Source organism: Lethenteron reissneri, chromosome 28 (genome assembly GCF_015708825.2).
Source record: "Lethenteron reissneri isolate LAM-NWPU_2019-01 chromosome 28, ASM1570882v1, whole genome shotgun sequence".
NCBI classification, from domain to species: Eukaryota; Metazoa; Chordata; class Hyperoartia; order Petromyzontiformes; family Petromyzontidae; genus Lethenteron; species Lethenteron reissneri.
In genome coordinates this window covers 8675628-8699752 of record NC_083806.1, presented here as the reverse complement: position 1 = coordinate 8699752, position 24125 = coordinate 8675628, and the positions used below count along the sequence as shown (strand labels likewise).

Genomic DNA, 24125 nt, shown 5'->3' with positions numbered 1-24125 from the left:
GTCACAGCATGCTTGCTGTATCAAGTAAATGATTTTTTATTTTACTTTTATTAATTTTCATTTTTTACCTACGTGACTTTACCGAAAAAACCCAAGAATGTGTGCCATGATGCCCTACTTGCACACAAGCTGTGTATTCAAACCAACATGGAGCCACACACCCTAGCCCTATCAGATAATCTGTGCATCGCTGTCAGGATCTTCTACTGCTGCACCTCACATTGAAAGCAAATCTCTTACAAAGACATATGTTCTCCTGAACAAAGCATGATAAATGATGTCTAAATAACACAGCCAATTAAAGGGAAATTGCACAATTATGAGTCAACAAAGCAATGGTTGCATGCTCAAATCCTGACCGAATTGGGTAATGATGATAATGATGACATTCGTATATGATAATAGGTTGAGCGATTGTCAGGGGTCAATTTGAGGCTGCTACTGTAAACAAATATGCCTGTTAATGCATCTGTCTATCGATTAGTGTGTGTTTGTGGACGTTGTTAGTGTATGTCAACTAACCCACTCCTGTGTGAATGTTGTTAGTGCGTGTGAACTAACACACTGGTGCGTGAATGTTGTTAACGTGTGTGCACAAGGCCTATCGGTGTGTGTGTGAACATTGCTGGTGTATGTCAGAGGTCGCAAACGGGTTTTGATTCCTTACCCGTACCCGTACCTGGCCGCACCAGGGTCGCAAATGGGTACCCGTACCCTACCCGATACCCGGCTACCCGTACCCGGCCGGGTACGGGTAGGGTACAGGTATTGGGTACCCGATTGCGACCTCTGGGATGAAGCCATGTTGCAGGCGCGGGTGGGTTGATTCTAGGAACTTGAATTGTGAGAAGAGACAAGACGTTGGGAAATGAGTGACAAACGGTTACTCACCAGTGACTCACGGCCTACCCGTACCCGGCCGCACCAGGGTCGCAAACGGGTACCCGTACCCGGCTGGGTACGGGTAGCCGGGTATCGGGTAGGGTACGGGTATCGGGTACCCGGTTGCGACCTCTGGTGTATGTGAACTTACGCATTTGTGTGCGAATGTTGTTGGGTGCGGAGGATTGGATAGTGAAAGGAGAAATCACCGTCGGTGCACGCATCTGCCCACATCTCCAAGCTCGCCTGATGGCAATTAGAAAGGCCATTTTCAACATCACCATCTTCAAGGGTCAAGTAGATCAGTCTCAAAGGATGGTCGGCAAAGGCCCAATACATCCAAGGGGATGACACTCAATAGCACCACACCCCATCTCAGGGGAAGCCTTGGATGCCGCAAACCTTAAAAAAGCCCGACAACCAGGCGTGAAGAGACCATCAACTTGCCTTTTCCTTATCATGGGCAAGCAGCTACCCTGATCTTAAAATAATTGAGTACCAAGCCCATCTCAAACTCTTCAACCACCAATTTTCCCAGGTCTATAAATTGAGTACCACTTTGTGGAGAAGTCAACTGTGGTTGTCACGCCTCCGCCATAGGAATTGTGGAATTTCTGCCACCAGCTGTTGGCTGCAACCTAGAGATGAGCACCACCTCAATGCTCAGTCGAACAGAAGATCACTATGACTATATGATCAAGGTAACGATTAAGATGCTAGTGGTGGTGATGATTGATGATAAAGATGATGATGGTAGCAGCAATGATTGCCGTTGTGCTTACAATTGCTGGCTGGGTGGCCGAAAATTTAGCCCTTCTTGCTACTAAGCCAGGTGGCATGGAACTTAATTTTTCCTTTCCTGCAGATGCTGACAATTTCCGAGCGTACGGACGACGTGAATTGTCATGTGGACATTAAAGACCTCATGGTATAATCGCAAAACAGTTGGCCACTGTGTACCCAATCCTGGTTGTTCGTATTACATATGTATAATACACAAATTTCAAAGCTCAAATTTTTAACCCGATAATAGCAGCAGTCACCGTTTGAACAGTTCCCCAGGTCCTCTCCCGTAAATAACATTGAATAAAAGACCTTAAGCGACTGACGTATATGTTACACTACAAAACATACATTATGCAGCGAGTAAATTACAAATTGGCAAGAACACGTGTTCGCTGCGGGAAAGAGGACGTGTCCCTACTCTCTGCAGGAGTTCGATGTAGAAAATTCCCCAAAAAATGACACCGATCAACAACAGCCTCTCAGCCAGCTCATAGCACCTGTTCACAGCTTGGATGCTATCCAATCCAAAATGCATCATTCTGCAGCAGTAACAACACTCGAGGCGTTGATCTAATTCACACAGCACGTGGAGACAAGACCTCCAGATGTAAAACATAAGAGATAGAAAGTACACACAGACACACAGATCCAGATATCACAAATAGATGTATACGTCACAGAGATATGGCTCTAGACACCACAGAGATGGACACACATAACACCCAGACACTTATGTCACACACAGGGACCCAAACACACAGATTACATACACGGAGACACAAAAGACACCAGACATCACACAAAGACACAGGTCCACTGAGACACACACACATCACACAAAGCCTCCAAATCTCAAAAACAAATAGATTATTGGACATCACACAGAGACACACGTTCGTCACAAACACTGACGTCACACACAAAGACGCATCGACACAGCTCCGTGGACAGCATGGCTCACATAGCACCATGGGTAATAAAAAGTCAGTGAGTACGTCAGCAGCCTTAGAAGCACACGCGTACCATCGTCCTCCCCACCCACCCCAATAGAATCCTCGAATCTACCAGCCAGCGAGGAATCTTAATGCAACTGGATGCCGGCAGCCATTTCACTACCCTCGAGCACTACTGCCTCCGCACCGGCATCTGCATCACTTCGCCGTGCATGAGACGCCGGCAAAACCCAAGGTGAACACTCTGCGGCATTGGTCAGTGCCCTGCAGGCAGGCCTCTTCGTCGAAAGCACTTGGGAGACATCGCGTCGCTCGAGATGCTCTGGAAGCATCCCCAGAAAGTTGTGGACTTTTTAAGAGAAGTCGCGGTGGGTGGCAAGGGGGGGGAGGGAGGGAGGTCAGGCAGGTGCCTTCGCCGCTATGGTGCTGGTAGCGCAGCAGCAGGGGATCTGGTGATGGGTTTTTGAGGGTGATTTGTTCTCTTGTTGGTGTCCATAAACACAGTAACACACAATGGGACTAATGTTACACGGGAAACTCGCGTTATATATTTGATTAAAAAAAGGGAGCACATAAGAAAAGAAAAAAACGACATGATGAACGAAGTAAAGTGCCGAAAGACCGAGCATCTTTCTCGTCTGATCGTTTTAACAAAATTAACCTGTAAAAACAAAGTTTTTTACTATAAATCCTTTATATGCGTGTTCAATGGGCCACAACCCAGCCCACATTTGTCTTTGAAATGGGCGGCTAGAGTCCTCTCGTCCTCTGGCTTGAGATGGCTGCCACCTATGGGTCAGATGATTGCCTGCCACCATTAAGCTATTGGTAATCAAATATAAAAAAAAAAAATCCTAAAAAGTGTAAAAAATTTTAATTTTTTTTCACGAAAATACATTGTCACACACAACGAGTATGTGTGCAAAATGTCAGCTCGATTGGATCACGGGAAGTGGGTTAAAAAACGACCGAAAGATTTGCACGGTCGTAAGCGCGCAAGCAAGCAAGCAAGTGAACTTAATATAAAGGATTTAAAAAAAAAGGAGGGAGGGAGGGGAAAAGTGGCCAGGGAAGCTACAGCCTCACCTGGTCGGCGTCCTCTTGCACGAAGCAGGGCTCCTGCGGCGCGCACAGCAGCGGCACGAATCCAGCGAGAGCATGGTCCTCATCCAGCACCAGCGGCACCAGGCCCGGCCCGGCCTGCGCTTGCAGCTGCACCTCGCTCACTGCCACACCAGCCAACGCGTTGCACAGCTCCGCCAGGGTGCTCCACGTGTCCCCGCACACGCTGCACACGCCACGCGAGCCATGGTTAAGCTCCGGCGAGCGTGGGTCAAGGATCACAGGGGATGGCGCACGGATCATATAGGTCACGGGCCACAGCGCGCGGATCGCGAGCAATGCCGCTGGGCGAATTGGTGGCTGGAGCGCTTACTGCTGGGCTAGGGATAGTTGCTGGTTAAATTTTTCACTCGTGTCTGCTGCAGAGCGGACCCCAAGGTTAATCATTCATACTTTGAAATACCTTATTTGCTCGCATTTATTTGATGGTCATCTCTACCAGATCGACCTTGTAAAAAAACAGCCCATGCAGGGTCAAGTTCTTACGTGGTGAAGAAAGCTCTCCGATTCTGAGGGTCTTTATTTATAACGAGGTAAAAGCGCGAATTGAGACCTAAAATATGAATGTTAAAGTTGTCTGCATTGAAAGTAGAAAAAAAAGCATTACACAGACTGCAAAACAAGAAAAACAGTTCATGAGAGATTCAGAACAATTTTAGAAACATACACATATAAATCTAATCAAAGTTAAGTAAAAAAATTTAGACGTAAATTAGTCTTGTCCAGAAAGGCTTTTAAAATCAAATATATAACAAATCTATTGCCCAATCAAGATGATAAATGTTTCATGAAGGTTTACTGGGACGAAACTACTTAAAATGCAACACAATCAATATTGGTGCACTTATGAGGGGTATCAAATATGCAAGTGGATTTGCCAAATTTAGTGTTGACTTTTTGGAAGATGGCATGAGCATTTTAAATTACGAAATAAATCATTAACTTTTTCATCGGAATAAAACATCCGATCGTACCCTAATTCGGCAAGATGGCAGCAGCACATCAGTTCCACTTTAAACTGACAAGATCACCGATATAACCAATTAATATTGCATACAAGAGTAGGCAGGGCAGATATAAGACATTCAAATAAAATATGAAGTGAAAAAAGTTATAAAATGGAGTGATTGTTAGAATCGTTACAAGTGTAGAGTAGCAGTAAGTGACGTCGCGGGGAGTGACGTCGGGGGGAGACCCTGGGGGACGGTGACCTCATATCCCAGGGGGGACGGTGACGTCATGTCCCAGGGGGACGGTGACGTCATGTCCCAGGGGGGACGGTGACGTCATGTCCCAGGGGGGGTATTCAGGGGGAAGCCCGTGACGTAAGAGGGGTCGTCGTGGCAGCCGGGAACGGAGAGGTTGGAGGGTGGGACCCGGGGTAGCGTAGGTCTGACAGGAGGCTAAGGGTGGCTACTTCACCCGACCGGCCGAAGTGCGGTTAGCCCTCGGCCGGTGCAGGGAGGAGAGCCCAGATAGGATCCCCAGGACCCGTGTCCCCTGGGGAGTATCGTCTAGGGCTCTAGGGCGTCCCTTGTTAGGCGTAAGCCGGTGAACCAGTTAGGCGTAAGCCCCAAATAAACTTGGCGCGAGCCCCCTACAAATTCACCTGCCTCCGCGTCGTAGTTTGCACCACAACACAAGATAAAAAAAAGCATTTCTTAAAAATATTCCAACTGTGCTATCGACGGTAAAGCCATGGGACGAAGAATCCATTTGGAAATCTCACAGCAGCGCAACTCGTCACGTGAGAGAACGACCCACAGAAGCGGATCTCAAAGAGCTACCTCCGAGATCCCTTCAAGTGACCTCTAGACCACACAGTAGGGGGGGGGGCAACACTTTGTCTACCCCACTGACCAAGAGATTTGAATGTCCATTTTGAAGCAGACAGTGAGGTTTGTAAATAACAACCGAGGGCACTACCAGGCAGCTGTGGGAAATCAATAGTAAACCCCTTCCAGACTCTAGGGCCAGGGGGGTGTGCAACAGGCCACGTTAAGAATCTCCTAGCTCTCCGTGGGCCGCGGGGGTCACGTGGAAACGTCTCAAATTGTCACGTCGGGTCAGCGAGAACGACATCGTGCTTGTAAACAACAACATGGGCCTTGGTAGTCCTGTTCGAAAGCGAACAGCCCGCAAGTCCCTTTCAACTGGTGCTCGAAGGCCAGCTACAATCTACGTGGCCGTACACCAGAGGTCACACGAGCTGTAAGTCGCGCACCCTAACTCTGGGAAGGCTAATGCAACTCTTACGAGTTAATTCCTGGGCAAGGGAGGAAGCAGGCTTGCCTGGCAAGAGCCTCAGTGCCTCAATTGGCTGCCACGTGGAATAAATAAAGGACATTAAATCAATGGATCTCATTCCACAAAAAAACATTTGCGTTCCAATATATAAATAATCAAAATCAATTTTCATGCAGCCACTTCACGGTGAAACTCGGGATGTATTTGAACGACATAAGCCGTCGTCGTTACCACAGAACGTGTAGCCGGTACAGATTGTACCTACTCCAAAAAAAACCCAGTGCAGCGAAGGCTTCCCACTCTTCATGGAAGCTGATGAGTTTGACTCTTGGTGTAAACTTTAAACAGCACAGCTTATTTGTTTTAAGAATTTCCCTATAAACGACTTGACAGCACTGTTGCGATCCTTGAAATCTCCCACTGTTGTTTTGAAAGCGTGCGCTGGAGCAGCTTACTCTTCAGCGCCATCACGAATTCACAAACTATCCCCACCCCACCGCCCATTTGCATCCATAGTCACTCCCCAAACCGCGAGACCCAGGGAAGGAAGGAGCGGCGGCGGAGGGGGCGGGCGACGAGAGGGAATCGTCCAGCGCCTATCGGCACGCATCGGCAGGCCACACTCCATTACACGCGTACACACGTACACACGGCGTGCGCAGCAAATAACGACAACTACCAAAACAACGGCGGTCACTTAGGCCGCGCTGAATTATTGAACTTGGGCAGTCAGCTGATCTGCGCGATTTGGCGACGTAGTAGTGGAGAAATGCGGGGAAGCTTCACGCTCCATCCACCAAACATAGGCTGCCTGCGGGTGAGGCGCATAAGGGAAATAAATCTGCAAAACTTGAGGATGCCTCTTTGTTAGATGTTCCAAACAATCTCTGGAAACCGAAATGAAAGGCGGCAGACCACACATGGGAGCTTCCGAGTGTTTCTGCTGGTCCAGGACGTTGCTCACGTTCAGCAAAGCATTTTTACAGCTGAGATTACCGCTGATCCCGTTCCATCTGAATTGAAATCTTTCGGCAAGGTCAGGGGTCGATTACTCAGGTCCACGTTTGGGCGATGCCTACGGCACAAGCGATCCCACAGTGAAAGCAACAATTATTTCTGATTTATCTCTTCGAGTGTTGTGCTTTTTTTCATTGCGCTGTCATTCTTTATGACCTGATAATCCCAATGCAAAAACAAAACAGCTTGCGTTCCCGACTCCGCTGCTAACCTGTTTGTTTGTGAAAAGGGGGACCCCCCGCCCCCACCTTTCATTCAGTATCAGGCATGGATATCCAGCCATGTGGGTGCAGCTATGCAGTGTGCGACACGCAATTGCAAGGTTCCGGGTTGATATCCTGGTTGGGGTGGTTTCCTTAGCCCTCTCACCCTTCCATGGTCAATGAAACGAGCACCACAGTCGGTGCGGGAACTACACAGTGGGCATCCTCTTGAAGACTCCTCGACCATAGGAATGTGGAATTTCCTTCACTGCCTCAGGGCTGTAAAAACAGGAAATGGAGTGCCGTTACTACTCGGCTGGGCAGGAAACCACTCGTGATGAGGCGTGTAACGATTCATCACCCCAACGACTCCACGAATAGCCACGATTCGAAGAAGCGATTCGCTTCAAGAATCGATTTTTTTTTGTCACACGTCTACCGTCTCATTGGCATTGTGACGGAGTTTTCTTGCGTCATCGTTTGTAGAATTTGATGCATTCCGTAACTAACGTGTTCTTGCACACACGCTGTGATGCATGTACCTTGAGCATACGAATCAATTTTAAATGGGGAATTGATGCACTGTTACGTGTCTGTGTGGTACAATTGGTTTGCTGAAACTGAGATGAAATAAATATATGCGCAAGGGACCGTTTAGAACACAATTCATTTTTTAATTGTGATTAATATTAACGCACCAGTGAGGTTGGTCAGTACCTAATAATGGTACTTGAATAAAAGCAGCTTTTTGTTTGTTATATATACATACAGAGAAGTCACCGAGTCTGAAGAGACTGCTTGGGTAAAGTAGTGTTAGTGAGCTCCTACTTACGTGGTACGTTAAAGCCTGAGGCGACATTATAAACTACATCACAAACACCCAACCACCTTTGTCTCCCAAGTACCGACATTGACCGCAACACACCAGGTGCTCACTTTAGGCCCGAGTTGACTTCGGGGAGGCCCAGATGACGTTCAAATTGCCACCAGTGTGAAATGGCCGGGGAGTTACACATACCCTGTTCGCTCATATCACACCAAGGTGCACTCACAAAATTAGCTACAACACTGCTCCTGAGACAAACATACACACAGACACACAGTAGCAGCTTTCCTGTACGCAGGTAAACAGCACCACAGTGGCGGTATTCCCACAGGTTCAACCCCAGGCCGAGTGCGCTGGCTGTGCTGACCCCGCTGTGGGACACTGTCAATGCGGTGTACGTAGCTCCGCGCTCGCCCGCGTTGGGGCGGAGCGGCAAACTAGTGTCTCTACGGAGCAGGCCAAAAAATGTCATCAGATTTGCTCCCGAGAATTTACACTCAATCTCGGGACACATCTTTTAGAAAATGAACGGCGCTGCTCTGCGTTCTGCGAGTGAACCACCGGTAAACGTTCATGCTCGGCGAGCACATGTCTGCGGCTGATAAGGGCTTTCTAAGACTGTGGCAAATTACGTGTGGCAACTCCAGTTTAGGTGCGATGGCTCACAGCGAGAGGGCAATTTAAAAGGTGCAATTTATGTACATATGCTGCGCTGATTTAAACATATGTATGACACATTAGTGTAATGGACTTCAGGTGAGCTTCCAGATCAATTTAATTAATTCCTAATACTGTCTTTATTTCACAAACAACTTTAGCTTTCATAAACCATACATTTGCTCTTAAGGAACATTGTAATGTCATAACGTGAACTGGATGTGCAAGTGAATGTCAATCCCCTTCCACAAAGCCGGCCTTCATCAGAGGGCCACGGAAAACATCAAACTTACCCATGGAAATGGGATTGTGATTAGATTATGTAAATTGTGGAAAAAAATCCAATTGCACTTCACAGTTGGCTACGTCCGGTGCGTAAGATGTTCAATATACAGACGTACATTTCATTAGAAGAAGAAAATATACCAAAAACATGCTCACGCGCCTCCTATGTGAGGGTGGGCATCCCCCCAGCAAGCACTGCAGAGTGAACACTCTTCAGCCGCGACAAGGAATCTCAAGCTCTTTGGTTTCCACTCCTAATCCCACCTGAGGGCGAGGTCTTTTTTAATGCAAAATCATCGTTGTGCAAGCACTCTTCCGTGAGACGGTGGGGTGATTATAATTCTCCGATGGTTGCAATAGAATTGGAAGTGTTCGTGAAACGATGCACTGGGTCCTCTAGTTCCCACCTTGGCCGCATAAAAAAATATTCCGAGATCACAAGAGAATGACATGGGCCCACATTAACACAGAGACTCAGTTTACCACAAGTCTGTGAATTCAGTAGGCACAACCAACTCCCAGATCCTACCCACAACACGGCTTCAACGTTAATTAGTACAGTCGACTGGAAAACTCGCAGCCCAGCGGAGTTTCACACATGCGCTTGATCCACCAACCCTTGCCTCCAAAGCACCAGATCACAGCCCGTGCAGACCCCCAAGCCTGGCTCAAAACTACGAGTGTTTACAAACAAAAGCATTCCAGCAAAAATGGGCGAGACAATTCGTAAAGCCATCAAAGCATTATCGCCGAGCTCATTCATCGTGGCAGCCGGTGTTCAGTGCAAGATGACGGCCTACTCTAGCGAACGTTGCGAAGCACCGCCTCTCAGAGCGAACGTCTGCGAAGCGACGTTTCGCGCGATGGCCCCTTCGTCGCGCGAAATGTGCCGTTGCACGCGCGCACTTCGTTACGTACGTACACGCATACCGGCTCGCAGCTGCCCTACTTCCTGCTGCAGGATTGGCTCCCTAATCAGGGCTAGAAATGGGATTACTTGTTTCTCCTAAAAAGCTTTTAAATGCTATTATGTGGCCACTGCGCCACGCGCAGGTTTGCTAACGGTGCCATGGCCACAAACCAGGCCCCCGTGTGGCGCTGGGCTGCAGGAAAATTTATAAATTTAACATGATCACCGCTAATTGCTTTTACCAAACTGCCCCCCCGCGATACATCACAACACATTATTTACGCTCACTTGTGTGCAAAGACAACTCGAGGCGGCAATGGGCACGAGAGCCGTGCCTGCTGACAGCGGAGAGACTTCACGTTTCAAGACGGCCCGGGACCCTTTTACGGCGGGCCGTGGCGGCGACACGTTATAGGAAATTGCAACAAACCCTACGAGTGCCGCACGACAATTACTTTGTTATCATTTCGTTATAGGGCACGCAGAAAATGCCGATCCCTTATCCCATTATTCGACAGCTTCCGCTGACCGCACGGGGCACTGCCCCTCCGACGTTTGTCTCGCACGACAACATTCGCGATGTTGAGGCCATTCTTTGCGTCGGTATTTCTTGCATGCTCGAAAACAGAGCAGAAGGGAGTGAAATGGTTTCCTTGAGTGCCTTTGCGATAAATACCCGAGGCCATTCAGGACATGGGATTCAGCAGCAGGAGCATCGGCTGTACGGTTTTGCACTTCACAGCTCGCTTCCTTACAAACCTGTCCTTAAGTTGTGCACTGTTGATTTTACCGCTAAGATTGCCGTTACTAATGCTGGGTCGCTGTTATAGCAGGTACAGACGCTCCCTGTTCATGCTTGTTGATGTTCATTGCTTCTGTTGCCGTAAAGTTTTCCTGATTGGTGCCATCTACGACTGCTGTATAAGACGTTGATGTAGATGTTATTTATGACTGTGACTGATATGATCTTATTTACAAACGCTGTGCAGGGCAATGATTGAAATTTTTTTTACTGCCAAATGTAGGCGGGTACGAAAGACAACGCAGATGTTTTTGTTGCTACGACTCCTGCTGCTTCTGATGATGTCGCCCCTGCTGATGGCTTCGTTTGCGTGCACCCTCTCTGCTGCTTAAATGTTGTTGTTGACGTGAATGGAGCTGCAGTTATTTATTTTGATGTTACTTCTGCAGCTGCCATATCATCCCCGTTTAGTTTATGTAAAGGAAAATGCCGTGGCGATGAATGGGACAAATAATTGTTGTGGGCTAGAATAAGTTTATTGCAGATGGGAGTTATGCTTAATTTGTTTGATCGATATTCTACATCGTTGAGACTAAACACAGAGGTATACTGCTGTAACCCTCACGCAGGTATTAACCTGTTATTACACCTGAAGCACACAAAGCAACAGACAGCTGACTCAAAGGATGAATGGCCAAATCAGAGCAAAGGCCAAGTATGTACCTCTGGGAGCCTGGGTTTGAGCCCCTGGCGTTATAGCAGAAGTTAAAATCTAAACATAAGCGCACGAGCGGAGCGGGTCTGAAAGCTGCGGCCGTGTCACTGGTGATTAATGCAGAGAAAGCTGCAGTGCAAAATTAGTCCTGCTCTATGAAACGTGGCGTAGGCCGAATGTGCATACCTGTCAACTCCTTATCAGTGCCCTACCTTATTACAGATCAATTCAGACCTTATTGGTCACCCCGTGCCCTTATAAATCTCAACGTTCATCCTACAAAGTTCCATCACAAGCAATGGTGGAGCCAGGATTTTCAGGTGGGGGGGGGCAACTACTCCAGCAATGAAAAATGATATGAGTTGTTAGTAAGTAAGAACTTGTCCCTTGCTTTTTATTCGACGCGTGTGCGGCGATGGCGCAGCCATCGATTGAGGGTCGAATTCGAACCGCGTTGTGTGATCGGCATCGCGCTCGCTGAAGGTGTTTGCCTTCAGGGAAGTCGTGTACTGGACACGCAACTGCGCACAATTCTGTGAGTCACTTATAACTGCTTTGCCATTACGTATTGCCAATTATGGACTCAGACTATTGTCCTATCATCTCATAGAGTCCCTTCTACACAGTGGCAGTGGGGGTCACAAAATGCCGATTTATTACTAATCAACTCGAATGATCCGATCGAAATTAGGGATTTCGATCGGATCATTGGGGGGCACGTGCCACCCCCCCCCCCCCACCACTGGCTCCGCTAGTGATCAGAAGGGAGAAACACAAAGAGAAAAAATGTGTTGCCCGTATTGAAATGGCTGTATGGCGTATGGATCTGAAAACTCAAAGACAAAGATCCCCCCGCCGTGTAGCCTTAACAGGCTGTTGGGGCAAGTGCTGTTAACTTGAGAGGATTTAGAATAAGACGTGTGAGAAGGACTAAAATAATCATCAAATTCGCATTTCAGAGACTTACTTTCTCCTACGTCATCCCAATCGATGCTGCACTCACTGGCGAACTTCAAGTCACGAGGTGTGATGAGCGGCAGCTCCTGGCGCCAGTGTCAGAAGGCAGCAAATACCTCCTCGCCTTCACCATGCGCAGGTGACAGGAGCAGGTGATGAATTGATCACTGGAATGTGCAGGTAAGGTGCAATGATAATAACGATCGTTGTGCACCACGTCTGGGTTCAAGTTGAACGGGCTCCAATGGTGCCAGCGGGTGGAGGCAGGGAGCTCGAAGGAGTCCACTGTCATCACATTCGACTAAATCACCGGCACAGAGTACCTGGGGGGGCTGGAAAACCCGGAGCAGAATGGGGCCACGCTGGGTGCAACCACCTGACGGACCCACGAGCCGCCCGCCGGAGACGACCAACGGCGCGCAGCCGAGAGGCAGGAGCAACGATCGCGGCACGTCTAGACCAGAGGTCACAACCGGGTACCCGATACCCGTACCCTACCCGATACCCGGCTACCCGTACCCAGCCGGGTACGGGTAGCCGTTTGCGACCATGGTGCGGCCGGGTACGGGTACGGGTAAGGAATCAAAACCCGTTTCCCACCTCTGGTCTAGACACACCTACGCTAATTCCTCAGAAATTACCAAGCGGTGGGCAACACTGTGCAGTCCACCCAGTGACAACTGGCTCAGTGGTGAGCACCGCAGGATAATTCTTTGTGTCTGTCTACGCTATGTAAGAGTACGGCAAGAAAATTAAACATCTATACCACAATTACACAGACAGAAATGGACTGAAAGAGACACAGGCAGACTGTGCAAAGAAGGAAACGCAGAGTTGAGGGTGGCTGAGCAGGTCTTGGGGATGTGCCAGATTTATATTTCTCTCTCGGCTTTGAAATGCAATAGAACTGTGCGCGAGCAGAGGCTCTTGCCATGCGCGGTGCATGGTGGTGGAACGCGCACCTCTACGGAGCGGCATCAACGCGAGCTACAAAGATAGCTTCGCCAAAAAAAAAAAAGCTTAGAAATGCATCAATGAAGCGGCTTTGGGTGCAAAATGCACCGCTGGCATTGGCGGGTGATTCTGGTGGAGCTGTCGAGGCCCAGTGAGCCCGAGGGGTTTGGATCAATCTCAGTACCAAGGGGTATCTCCCAGGGATCATAGGTACTCACCAGGGAGCCAATTAGCACAGGCTAACCGACTTCATTGCCTTGTCCGCCATGGAATTTCTATAGGGACCCTTCAATTTTTTTTTATTTGAAGTGAACATTAAAGGCTATATGACATAACTAACATTAAAAAAAATCATGTGCGGGCATCATAGCCCAAACGTTAAGGGGTGAACGTTATTTACGGGCGAAATTCATGAACAACTTGACTGAAGTCCAGCTGAAAACCGCAGACACCCACGTGCGTCCCCAATGCGTCTGAACGGGTTCTCACCTCTGGTCAAACAGAGAAACATGGAAAAAAAACCGTGCTGGGCAGTAGATGTGTGAGCGTGCGTGCAAGTGCGCGTGCGGCGTTTTCACTGTGCCTCGGAGACTCGTTGCTCCACCTAAACCCTGCCACAGGCAACACGGCTAAAATCGCTCCGATAGCCGTGCAGGCCCCGGCAAACAAAAGCACCCCCCACCTCCAAGCCGCACAGGCTGCTGCTCATTTTCAATCCCAGCTCAAAATACACCACGGACGCCTCCCGCCTTTTTGTTTTTTTGTGGTTTCGCTTTTGACGCCTTTCGTAATATAGATGTTTTTTTGTACACAATATCTACAGAATTCTGACCACGCGTTGACGAGAGAATGTGCCAACGGGGGTTAGCGGGCCGCTCGCGCAGTGGTTGGGAACGCCAACGGTGCTGTTTATTGTGTCATGCGTGGATGCGCAATGGTTAAGAACCACGGGCTTTGTAACAAACGTGGATGATGCATGGCAACAGAGCCTTCTCCCCTCCGTCTCTGCTTCCTCTATTATCCATCCCTCCTCTACGTCTCCTTCTTCTGCATTACCTATCCCCCCCCCACCGCCTTACATATTTCTTCATCTCTCTCCTCCATCTCTCTGCTCTCTCTCCTGATCTCCGGCTCCATTTATATTTCCCCTCCCTCACTCGTCTCCCCTGCTTCTCTCCGCTCGCTCCCTGCTCAACTGACCGAGATTTCCAGCGGAGGAGTCCATATGCCCACAGCCATCACACGCAGCACACACTGGATGCAAGCCAGCTGGAATCATGTCAAACCGACTGGGCAGCCAGCCAACCAGCTGAGCCACCAACGAGGAAACCACCGCGGCATTTAACCACCCAGAGACACTCAGACACCCAGCCACCATCCAGCCAGTCAAACCACCATAATCCATTCTGCTAGTCCATCAAGCCACCGAGCCATCATGATAACGCATCACTCGTGTGCCCACCGGCAGCCAGTCCATCAGGCAGTTCGACCAATCAGCTGACTCGCTCCACCTTCCTTCATTCAGACTACCACCGAGTCGAGCGACATTGACGCCAACACCAGCCAGCCCACGAGCGACCGGTCGACTAACGGCTATTCTACAGGATAAGCCACCCACCCAGCCACCCAGGCAGCCAGCCAGACTATCCACCGAGCCCAGCCAGACCATTTAACCCACCCAGCCACTCAGCCAGCCACCCACCCAGGCGGCCAACACCGCAGCACACATGCAGCCAGTTGCACGGCAGCATGTGAAGAGAGAAAAGCCCTCACACACTCTCTCCCCCACCCCTCTCTCCCTTGACCGTTACGTAATTAACGGCACTGGGGTCTGGGACGATTGCCAAGTAGAACAGCCAGCAAAGGGGTTGGGTGGCGGTGGTGGGTAGGAGAGAGGTAAGGGGAGGAGGAGGGAGCGTCGTGGTTGTGGGTGGGGGTTTGATGTGATCGCTGGCGGCAATCCACGTGTTGCCTGGCGTGCGGCCAGAACTACCCCACTGCTATCAGCTCCACCGCACGTCACGAGGCTGCCAGCGTGCGTCCCGATGCCTAATTGTTTCCAAACACTCGGGGTCCACGCTCCTCCACGCCACGCGGCGAGCTCCGGCCCCGAAGGAGGACCTCGTGATTTTTTTTGTCGCTCGTGCCCCTCGCAAAAAATATATACATATTCTGTGACGTCGCGCCGAGGCAGTGGTGGTGGTAAAATAGCAGACACGCGAGGCGCCTTTCCCACTGCATCAGCGGTTTTGGCTTCGTCTAATTTCGGTGAAAGAGGGAGGGGGGACTGAGAAGGAAAAATGTTGAATAGATTGACAAAGATATTGTTGACGTCTCGGCAGGAAAGGCAACCTTGAGAGAGCCATATCCATCAGTCCTTTGGAAGTCACCATTATTTATTATAACCGGAATTTCTGATGAAAATCCATTAAAAAAGCATTAACGAGCATGAGATCTGCCTCACCAGGCATTGCTCCAATCGATTACGCTCTATTATAAATTGTACACAGCATTGCTAAAAAAAAGAGAATATTAAACGGTGATATTAAGGATGTTAATCATTCAGGTGCCGCACCCTTTCCTGCGTCCGCCGGGGTCGGTAATTGCGTGATGCGTTTAGCGACGGGCGGTGTCTGGCTACAGCCCTCCACACAACCGCCCCCCCTCCACCACCCCCTCCCGTCGGCAGCAAATGCCCATTAGGGACGAGGGTAACGTTAACGAAATTAGCGCGGTGTGTTCCGCACACCGCGCTAATTAAATTACATTCGCCGCTCCGAGGCACAAAAAAAAAGAAGTTTGCGCGGTTGCGGTGCCCGGGCAAGCACATTCGAAGCAAGGTCGGGCAATTGACGCGATGAAATCGACTCGTCGGATATTGTTTGGGGCAATTGTTGGCAGCGCCGGAGCTCGCCTCCCTCCGCCTGGCCGTCTTCCAGCTCGTCTGTGGTTCCTCAGCAATTGTGAGGGGCGATTTGCGCGAACGCCGACACATTGGCATGTTGCATAGTTGGGTCTCGCCTTGCCTATTGCAACTCCGTCCTAGTCCGGACCTCCGCTGGCAACCTAAAGAAACTTCAAAGACTACAAAATAATCTAGCACGCGTCGTCATTGCCCACATTCATCCCCGTCTCGACTCACTAGCTTGTCTCCGTGCTCTCAACTGGCTACCCATCGCCAGTAGGGTCACATACAAGACAGCCTGCCTCTGCCACAATGCCTTCATATCCGCCTGCCCGCCGTACCTTTCTTCATTATTGACAACTTGCAGCTCGGCACATGGCAGATGCCTGCGCAGTGCGACTCACGACCTCCTCTCAATACCAAGATCCAGGATGGTCATCGTGTCTATGCGCCGCTTCTCGGTAGCAGCCCCAACAGTCTGGAACAATATCCCTCTGCACATTCGCAGCATCACCTCAATCGCCTCCTTCAAGAGAGACTTAAAAACTCACCTCTACAATCATGCTTTCGAGCGACTCTGAGCTTGGCTCCGCGCCTCTGAGTTGCGGCCACTACGTCTGCAAATTTGCGCGCGTTACAAATTGAACTATTATTGTTATACACAAAGCTAAACGTTGCCATTGTTAATAATGATCACACTCGATCAGGTCGTTACGAGAAAGGAAGCAAATCGTAGCCATCAAAACCTGTGCGTCTGATCGTGCTCGACTGGCATGGTTCCCGTACGACGACCAGACCCCTTGGAGACTTCGTGCAGCCGATCTTAACAGGGTGCGCCAGCTTCACGACATGCCCACGAAAAAACACGCGATCGCAATGACGCTTGCGATTGGTGATTGGTGAGAGGCCCCGACAGTGACATCGGGCTGTGTCTTAGCGAGAGGGCTGTGTGTGAGCGTGAGTGTGTGTGTGCGTGGGGAGCGGTAGTGCAGCGGTTAGCGCGCTGCGCTACAAACCTGGCGACCCGGGTTCGATTCCCGCTCAACGGTCAACACCAGTGACGATTATCCGAAACGGTACTGGGCCTCCTCTAGGTCGACTCAGCCTCCAATAAGTACTTTGGGTAGTGTGTGAACATCGCCACTAGGGAGACAAAGGCGGTCGGGCGTGGTGCTGGCCACTCCACCCGCCTCTTGTGCCGTTCCGGCCTTCATAGGTGCTCGCTAACAGCACTTGCCCCAACAGTGTGTCAAGGCTAGACGGGGGATCTTTATCTTTGTTTTGTGTGCACGTGTGTGCGTGCGTGAGCAGCTGTGCCCAGCAGTGGCGGGGGCCTCGCTGGGGGCCACTCACTGCACATTACACTCGGGCCACTCCACACTCGCCCGCCGTGAGTCTTCTGAGGTCGAGCCGAAATCATCCCCCCCCCCCCCCCCCTCATTTTTCTTCAACTTTACTTCACAAAAACAGCCATGGCACAAATTTTACCCGTCAAAATGTGTGCACTGTATGAATCGATAATAAACTATCAATTATTTCTGGTTAAAGAAATAAGCAAATGCTATTGTCACAGAGGCGATTTTTGTTCATTTGGAAATAACACTACCTGCGCGTTGAGACTTTATATTAATTCCACTTACGGTAAAGGAAATATAACTATTTCCGTTGCCGCAATAAACTGCAGCTGGGAATCTCTGCGCAGTTCCGCAAATCCCCCACGCCCGCCCTCATGCTCAGGGTCCCCCCCCCAACACCACCAACAGTGTTCACGGATGTAAGTCTTTCATAGCACACAGTCCCTTTTGTGGTACTTGACCCCTTTTACGGTATGCGTATGACCGACGCCTGTGGTACAGAACCCCTACTGTGGTAAACTCATGTCTCCCTCGTACGGGGCACGATCAAATCTGCGGTGCGCGCACACACAACCCACTTTTATCCTGGGTCAGAATAGCCCCCTCTTCGCAATCTGCGGCACCCATATCAATGAGCGGCGATCCGTTTAAAATATGCTACTCTAATTAAAACCTTATTCTAATCATGACCAGACTTGCGCATTCTGACATCCCATCCGCCCGAGGACTTGTGAGTTTCAAAAGGTCAAACAGCTTTGCACGGGCCTTTTTGATGAGGGATCAGGTATTGTGGAGGAAAGCCAAGTTGACTTGTTGTTGAGACGCTTGTGCACTACACAACTGCGTCTCGGCCCTGAATATCACAACACGCCCATCCTGATGAGCCACGCTCTCGGTGAGATTCAACTCGATGCCCTAAAGCTATGGGACGACCAGAGGTGCGTTTCCAGAATTAGCAGCTTCAAAACCCATCTGCAGGAAGACAGGAACTGGGTTGCAGGCCACCCTTTAAGGTTGTGACAAGAGGGACGAACCAACAACACAGAAGCATTTTTAATTTATCCCCAAATGGAGTAACCTCTATTATCCACGGAGACCTTTTGCCTCCGATGCCATTATTAAGCAGTCTGCGGATTACCCGCAATTTATAAACTAGCTTGAAATTATTCGCAAAGGGTCCATGTAATTATCACACGCATGTATTACCCTTTCTTTGTCCAGGAGGCTGTGAAGATACCAACGTTTCACGGACAGAACTTGCCAGAAAGAGCTGCCTAATAGAAAGTCAAAACAGGTGCGCAAAAGTGTAAAAGGAATGCCTTGCATGCCTCTTACACTTGATCTACCCTTCTTGAATAAATGTCTACCCGTCGAGGTCGCAAACGGGTTTTGATTCCTTACCCGTACCCGTACCCGGCCGCACCAGGGTCGCAAACGGGTAGCCGGGTATCGGGTAGGGTACGGGTATCGGGTACCCGATTGCGACCTCTGGGATGAAGCCATGTTGCAGGCGTGGGTCTGTTGATTCTAGGAACTTGAATTATGAGAAGAGACAAGACGTTGGGAAATGAGTGACAAACGGTTACTCACCAGTGACTCACGGCCTACCGTACCCGTACCCGGCCGCACCAGGGTCGCAAACGAGTACCCATACCCGTACCCGGCCGGGTACAGGTAGCCGGGTATCGGGTAGGGTACAGGTATCGGGTACCCGATTGCGACCTCTGCATTCAACCCATTTAATCTAAGCTGCTACAGTTATTGAGGGCCCATTTGTCCACTGGGCAGAGTAGCAGACGAAGATCTCACACCAAAGGACCAATCCGAATGGTGTCATCTGTGAAATACCTGCAGCTGTGTATTCATCATTGCTATGGGAATTACCAAAGTGTGCCACGAGTTGCCAGGTGGATACTCAAGACTGTGGCATCATCTATTTGTAATTATAGGCCACTGTGTTATAGAATAAATTCCCAACAAAAATACAAATATATTGATAATCTATAAAAACCTATGGGTACTAAGTGGGTGAAATAAAGTATGGTAACCAGGTCTGCAATTTGTGTAAAATAAGCATTTTTAGCCAAGCCTCATGTGAGGAATTTTCCAAGATCTTCCTCAGAAGACGTGTGATCTCCAAAATGCTCCGCTACACCAATGATAACACAGAAGCCAGTCGGCTGGGTATTTTGAGCTGTCTGCCTTGGTGATGTCAACTTCAAATAACAAATGTCAGTTACACGGTATACCACGTCCAGCAATTGAACCCCGAGTCACTGGGATCATAGGGCAGAGAGGGTGTCAAACCCCAACTTCCCGTGTATCCCATACAGCAATTATGTACACCACGCAGCCACAAAAACGCACGTGCACTTGAGCGCGCACACATTTAAAAAGCCAAAAATGTCACTCTGAACGTTCACAAACATAGCCATTATGGGGCAGCGTGGCCACTTTACATGCAGCGGCGGTGACGCGGCCTTCTCAAGGCAGTGTGAAATCAAAGTAACAGCTGTCCCAGGGCCATCACAGCGACACGTGCTGCCCTGGCCACTCGCCAAGACGCACGTCACCAGCAGCGCGCGCACGACACGCGCACACACACACGCGTACGCACGCACGACACGCGCACACACGCCAGTGCCCGGACACGCTGCCGCCAGGTTTGCGGCGCAAGCCTTTTGAAGCGGCTTTCGCAGCATCGCAGTGTCATTTTTCCCATCCACCACCCCCCACCGCCACCCCACCACGCCCGGTAGGCTGGCGCACCGCCAATCCTCGACGCGGGCGTCATCATCGCCATGATCGTTCAGAGGCCCGGGGTATTGATCTGCGTGGGTTTTTTAAGGCCACTCGCTCATCATCCGACTAATGCCCCCCCCCCCTCCTCTCCTCCCTCCTCCCTCCGTCCCATACTGCCAGCATTAAAAAAATAAGTGGGCATTAAACGCAGCTGTAGGAGACGGGGTGCAAATGCGGCCGATGCAGTGGGCGCGGGCGCAGCTGAAAGGAGGAGGGGGGGAGTTAGCGGCGTGAGAGTCAAGTGAAGATGAGTAGAGGAGGCGCGGGGGGATGGGGGAGGAGATGCGAGTGCCCGCCGAGTAGCGGGGAGGAGGAGGAGGAGTGCGAGTGCATCTGGGGGTGAAGGCGCTGGCGGAGCGCCACCTGGCCCGGCGCCAGCACCCAGAGCTGCTGTCAGCGGCAGCGCCGTGGGCAGGAAGGGAGCGCAAGCACCACCACCACCACTCACCCCCTCTCCTCTCCCTCTCCTCCTCCTCCACCATCGCCGCATTTCATGGCCGTTAATCAGGATGCTTATCGCCGCAGCCCTTTTATTTACTGCAGCGAGTTGACACCGTGTCACGTTTCCGCTCAGCATGGCTCACAGTACACATATAGGTCACGAGGATGAAAAAAATATATACAAAATACTGCGCAAACACACACGCGCGCGCTCAATTTGCTAACAGCTGTCCGTACGCTAAATAGCGTAGCTTGCGGACGATTAGCGAGGCATGCAAATGTAATTTAAAGGATTACATTTTTGTACGTGTAAAAATAGAAATCAGTAAAAAAAAATGTTTGCAGGTTTGAAGAGCAAATGGAAAATAACGAACAGTTCCTCGCTGCTGCTGCTGCTGCTGCTGCTGGCGAGCGGGGCGGGCAAGCGAGCGGCAGTGCACGGAACACTGCTGCCCTCTAGCTCCCCTATACCCCTCGCTCGCTCGCCACCGCTAACCCCTGGTGCCCGACGCGCGTCTTTGTCCGCAGCGCTGCTCTCCCGAGCTTTTGTCCGGCCATGAAAAGCGTTTAGGCACGGGTGGGTGGTGCGACGGAGGTGGTGAGGGAAGATTTATAAAACGAACAATAAATAAAATGGAAGAATAAACGGGCCATAGCCTTTCTGTTCAAAGACACAAATATGATCTGGGCAAGGGTATTTAACCAGGAGTAAATGCCGTTTTGGTTTAATGATGATAAAAATTTTGCTCGCAAACCTAAAATTACATTTGGCATTGTTTGCTTCACGTAATATACATTCAGAACCGAATCGTTGCGAAAGAATATACAAATGTAAATAGAAGCATGGAGAATTCTGTCACGCATTATGTTGATGGAAAGGTCTGTAATTTGTTGCACACAACCTTTTAGGCAGTCTTCGTACACATTTAAATAACCGGCTTGTGTGTGTGTGTATACACTGCGTATAAACACACACTTTAAATTATTTATTGTAAGATGTATTGCTATTAATCTGCAGTCATTGATAATAACACAAATCAATCGGTAATTGCCCTCCTTCGAGGAGAAACGTCAACCATTATTGTTCGTTCACGTTCGCTTCAATTGCGCCATTTCACCTTCAATGCCTACGGTGAGAAAGAGGTTGCCATGACAGGACCCTCACATCCAAGTTAAATCGTGCCCAGTTTTATCCTTGTTCTTTGTCAGCAGAACGACCCAAAGTACCCGAGGAAAAATCATCAAGGCAGTGGTGAAGAGCCAACTTGGGACTTGGCTTCTGCTGCTCCTGGAAATTGCCAACGGCTTTGCCTTATTGTGGCCATCAATTAATAAGCACCCACTGTTGCCTGTTTTGTAATGTGCTCCTACTGAGACTGCTAAACCCGACTTTGGCCTTTTTATACTACAATTGTGCTGTGGGCATCTCGACGTAGACATATCCATTCGGAACTCTCACTCACAGACAGCCTCTGGAAGGTAACCTCACACAACCGCCTCTGTGATCCCTGCAATTGCCTATTATCTACAATGGGGACCCCCTGCACATTCTCACTTGCCCTGCGATACAAGTGAGAGCTGGATTGAGCCGAATTAAGTGACGAAGCAAACTTAAAATTACAGGGGTGTTTTTTTGTTGTTGTTGTGAACTCATTGATGACCGGGCAGAGACCATCAACTTACTACGGTTAGGAACTTGCTAGTTGCCTGGATTCAAACTCAGGATCTCATTGGTGCCGCCTCAGTGCTCGGAGTAATAGCCCCTTGAGCCACCTACAGCCACTATACTTTGATTTTATTACAATAAAAAAAATCATCACTAGAGATGTTAATTTGCAGCTGCTCCATCAATGCACTGATGTTGTTGTTGTCTGAAAATACATTTGTAGCGTAAGACTTTGTTGTTTGGAACAGTTTTGACGTGTGCAAGTCTATAAAATCAACAAAGACAGGCTCGTAAATAAATAAAATATTCCAGCGAAAAGAAACGGAGGGTGGAGTTGTGGCGAAGTGGTTCGCGCACTGCACCATCAACCCAGTTTCCTGAGTTTGATTTCTGACCACGGCGAACATTAGTTCCTGGCACCCCCTTTCACCAACTCGCACCTACCGGCAGCATTGTGAAGTTCGGCCAAACAACCCGCATGGTGCGGTGAGGTACCGTCGAACAACACGGGGTGGGGAAAGCTGACCTTGTGAATACCAAAAAAACCCCACAATTTCCAGCCCTCCACCACCCGACACGGCCAATCAGTAAAAAAGTGTCACGTTGACAAAAGACAAATAGTTCACTGCTTTAGCGCACCGGTGTGTTGGAAGCGTGAAACCACAACATTTACAATTTGAGTACGACGTTTTGCTGGTAATTGCATCCAGCACCATCGGGCAATTCGCGATCTAAACCCAAAAACGTTGATTAGGATTAATATTGGTCGCGAAAGCCTACGTGTTAAACTTCCAGCCCTTGGCTTTTTTTCAAAATTACAATAATTAGTATAATCTCCCTGTGGGATAAACTCATCGCTGCGTGTTGCCTTAAACACTTGGCGGGACGCGTGCCAAACGAACGGAATGGGTGCACCGCGCGCGGCGTGGACGGCAGCATTGAAGTAAAACCCAGGGATTGATCTCCCCCCCGGGGGCCACACCGCTCCATCCCCGCGGGAATTGCTCTTAGAGGTGAGCGCGAGAGGTTACCAAAGCAGACTGGATCCCTGCCCTTATCGATACTGTGTGTTTGCCTGCACCCAACGGCCTTTAAATTGTGTTGGTATTTCCGGGGGAACACTTTCTCAACTTTAGCTGGAATAACTATATATTTTGTTCTTGGTAAAATAAAAAAATAAAGACCCCAGTGTTGAGATGTTAAGGTTTCGGAAACCGCTTCAAGAATAGGCACATAATTAATTTGTGGATGACGTATAGCTTGTAACACATGTGATACACGCGGTTTATCTAACTCTCTCAAAAGGTGCAATGAAAATAGAATTCAACGTAACATATCGGCTCAACTGCACAAATGAGAAGACAAAAAACCGTGACGAAACACAAACGAAAACGTAAAAATGGGACCAAATTAATCGACTGAAACTAATTGCAAGCCTGAATCGTGACTGACAATTCATTGAATCAAAGGGCGCTGGGGGAGGGGGAGGTTGAATCTTTACGGAAGCCAGAGTTGTCCTGGTGGGATCAACATTTGGAACAAACGCCATGGGGATTTTGCTTTGCCAGAGGGCCGAGCCATGTCCTGCCAGAGTTCACAAACCACTGGGATTGAGAGTTGAGACAGAAAAAAAAACACATACAGACGACGATGCGTGTAAACAAACAGAGCTTAAGCACTTGTGTTAAGCACTCGTTTAC

The 24125-nt window shown here is 49.4% G+C and overlaps 1 protein-coding gene across 3 annotated transcripts in view; it reads right to left on the bottom strand.

Annotated features, from left to right (window-relative positions):
* SMG6 (SMG6 nonsense mediated mRNA decay factor) overlaps positions 1-24125 on the bottom strand; it is a 184939-nt gene that overhangs the window by 91751 nt on the left and 69063 nt on the right. For all 3 annotated transcript variants that reach the window (XM_061561975.1, XM_061561976.1, XM_061561977.1), the window contains exon 14: positions 3708-3909. In XM_061561975.1, the coding sequence (XP_061417959.1) occupies positions 3708-3909 (202 nt within the window). The remainder of the gene's footprint in view (positions 1-3707; positions 3910-24125) is intronic.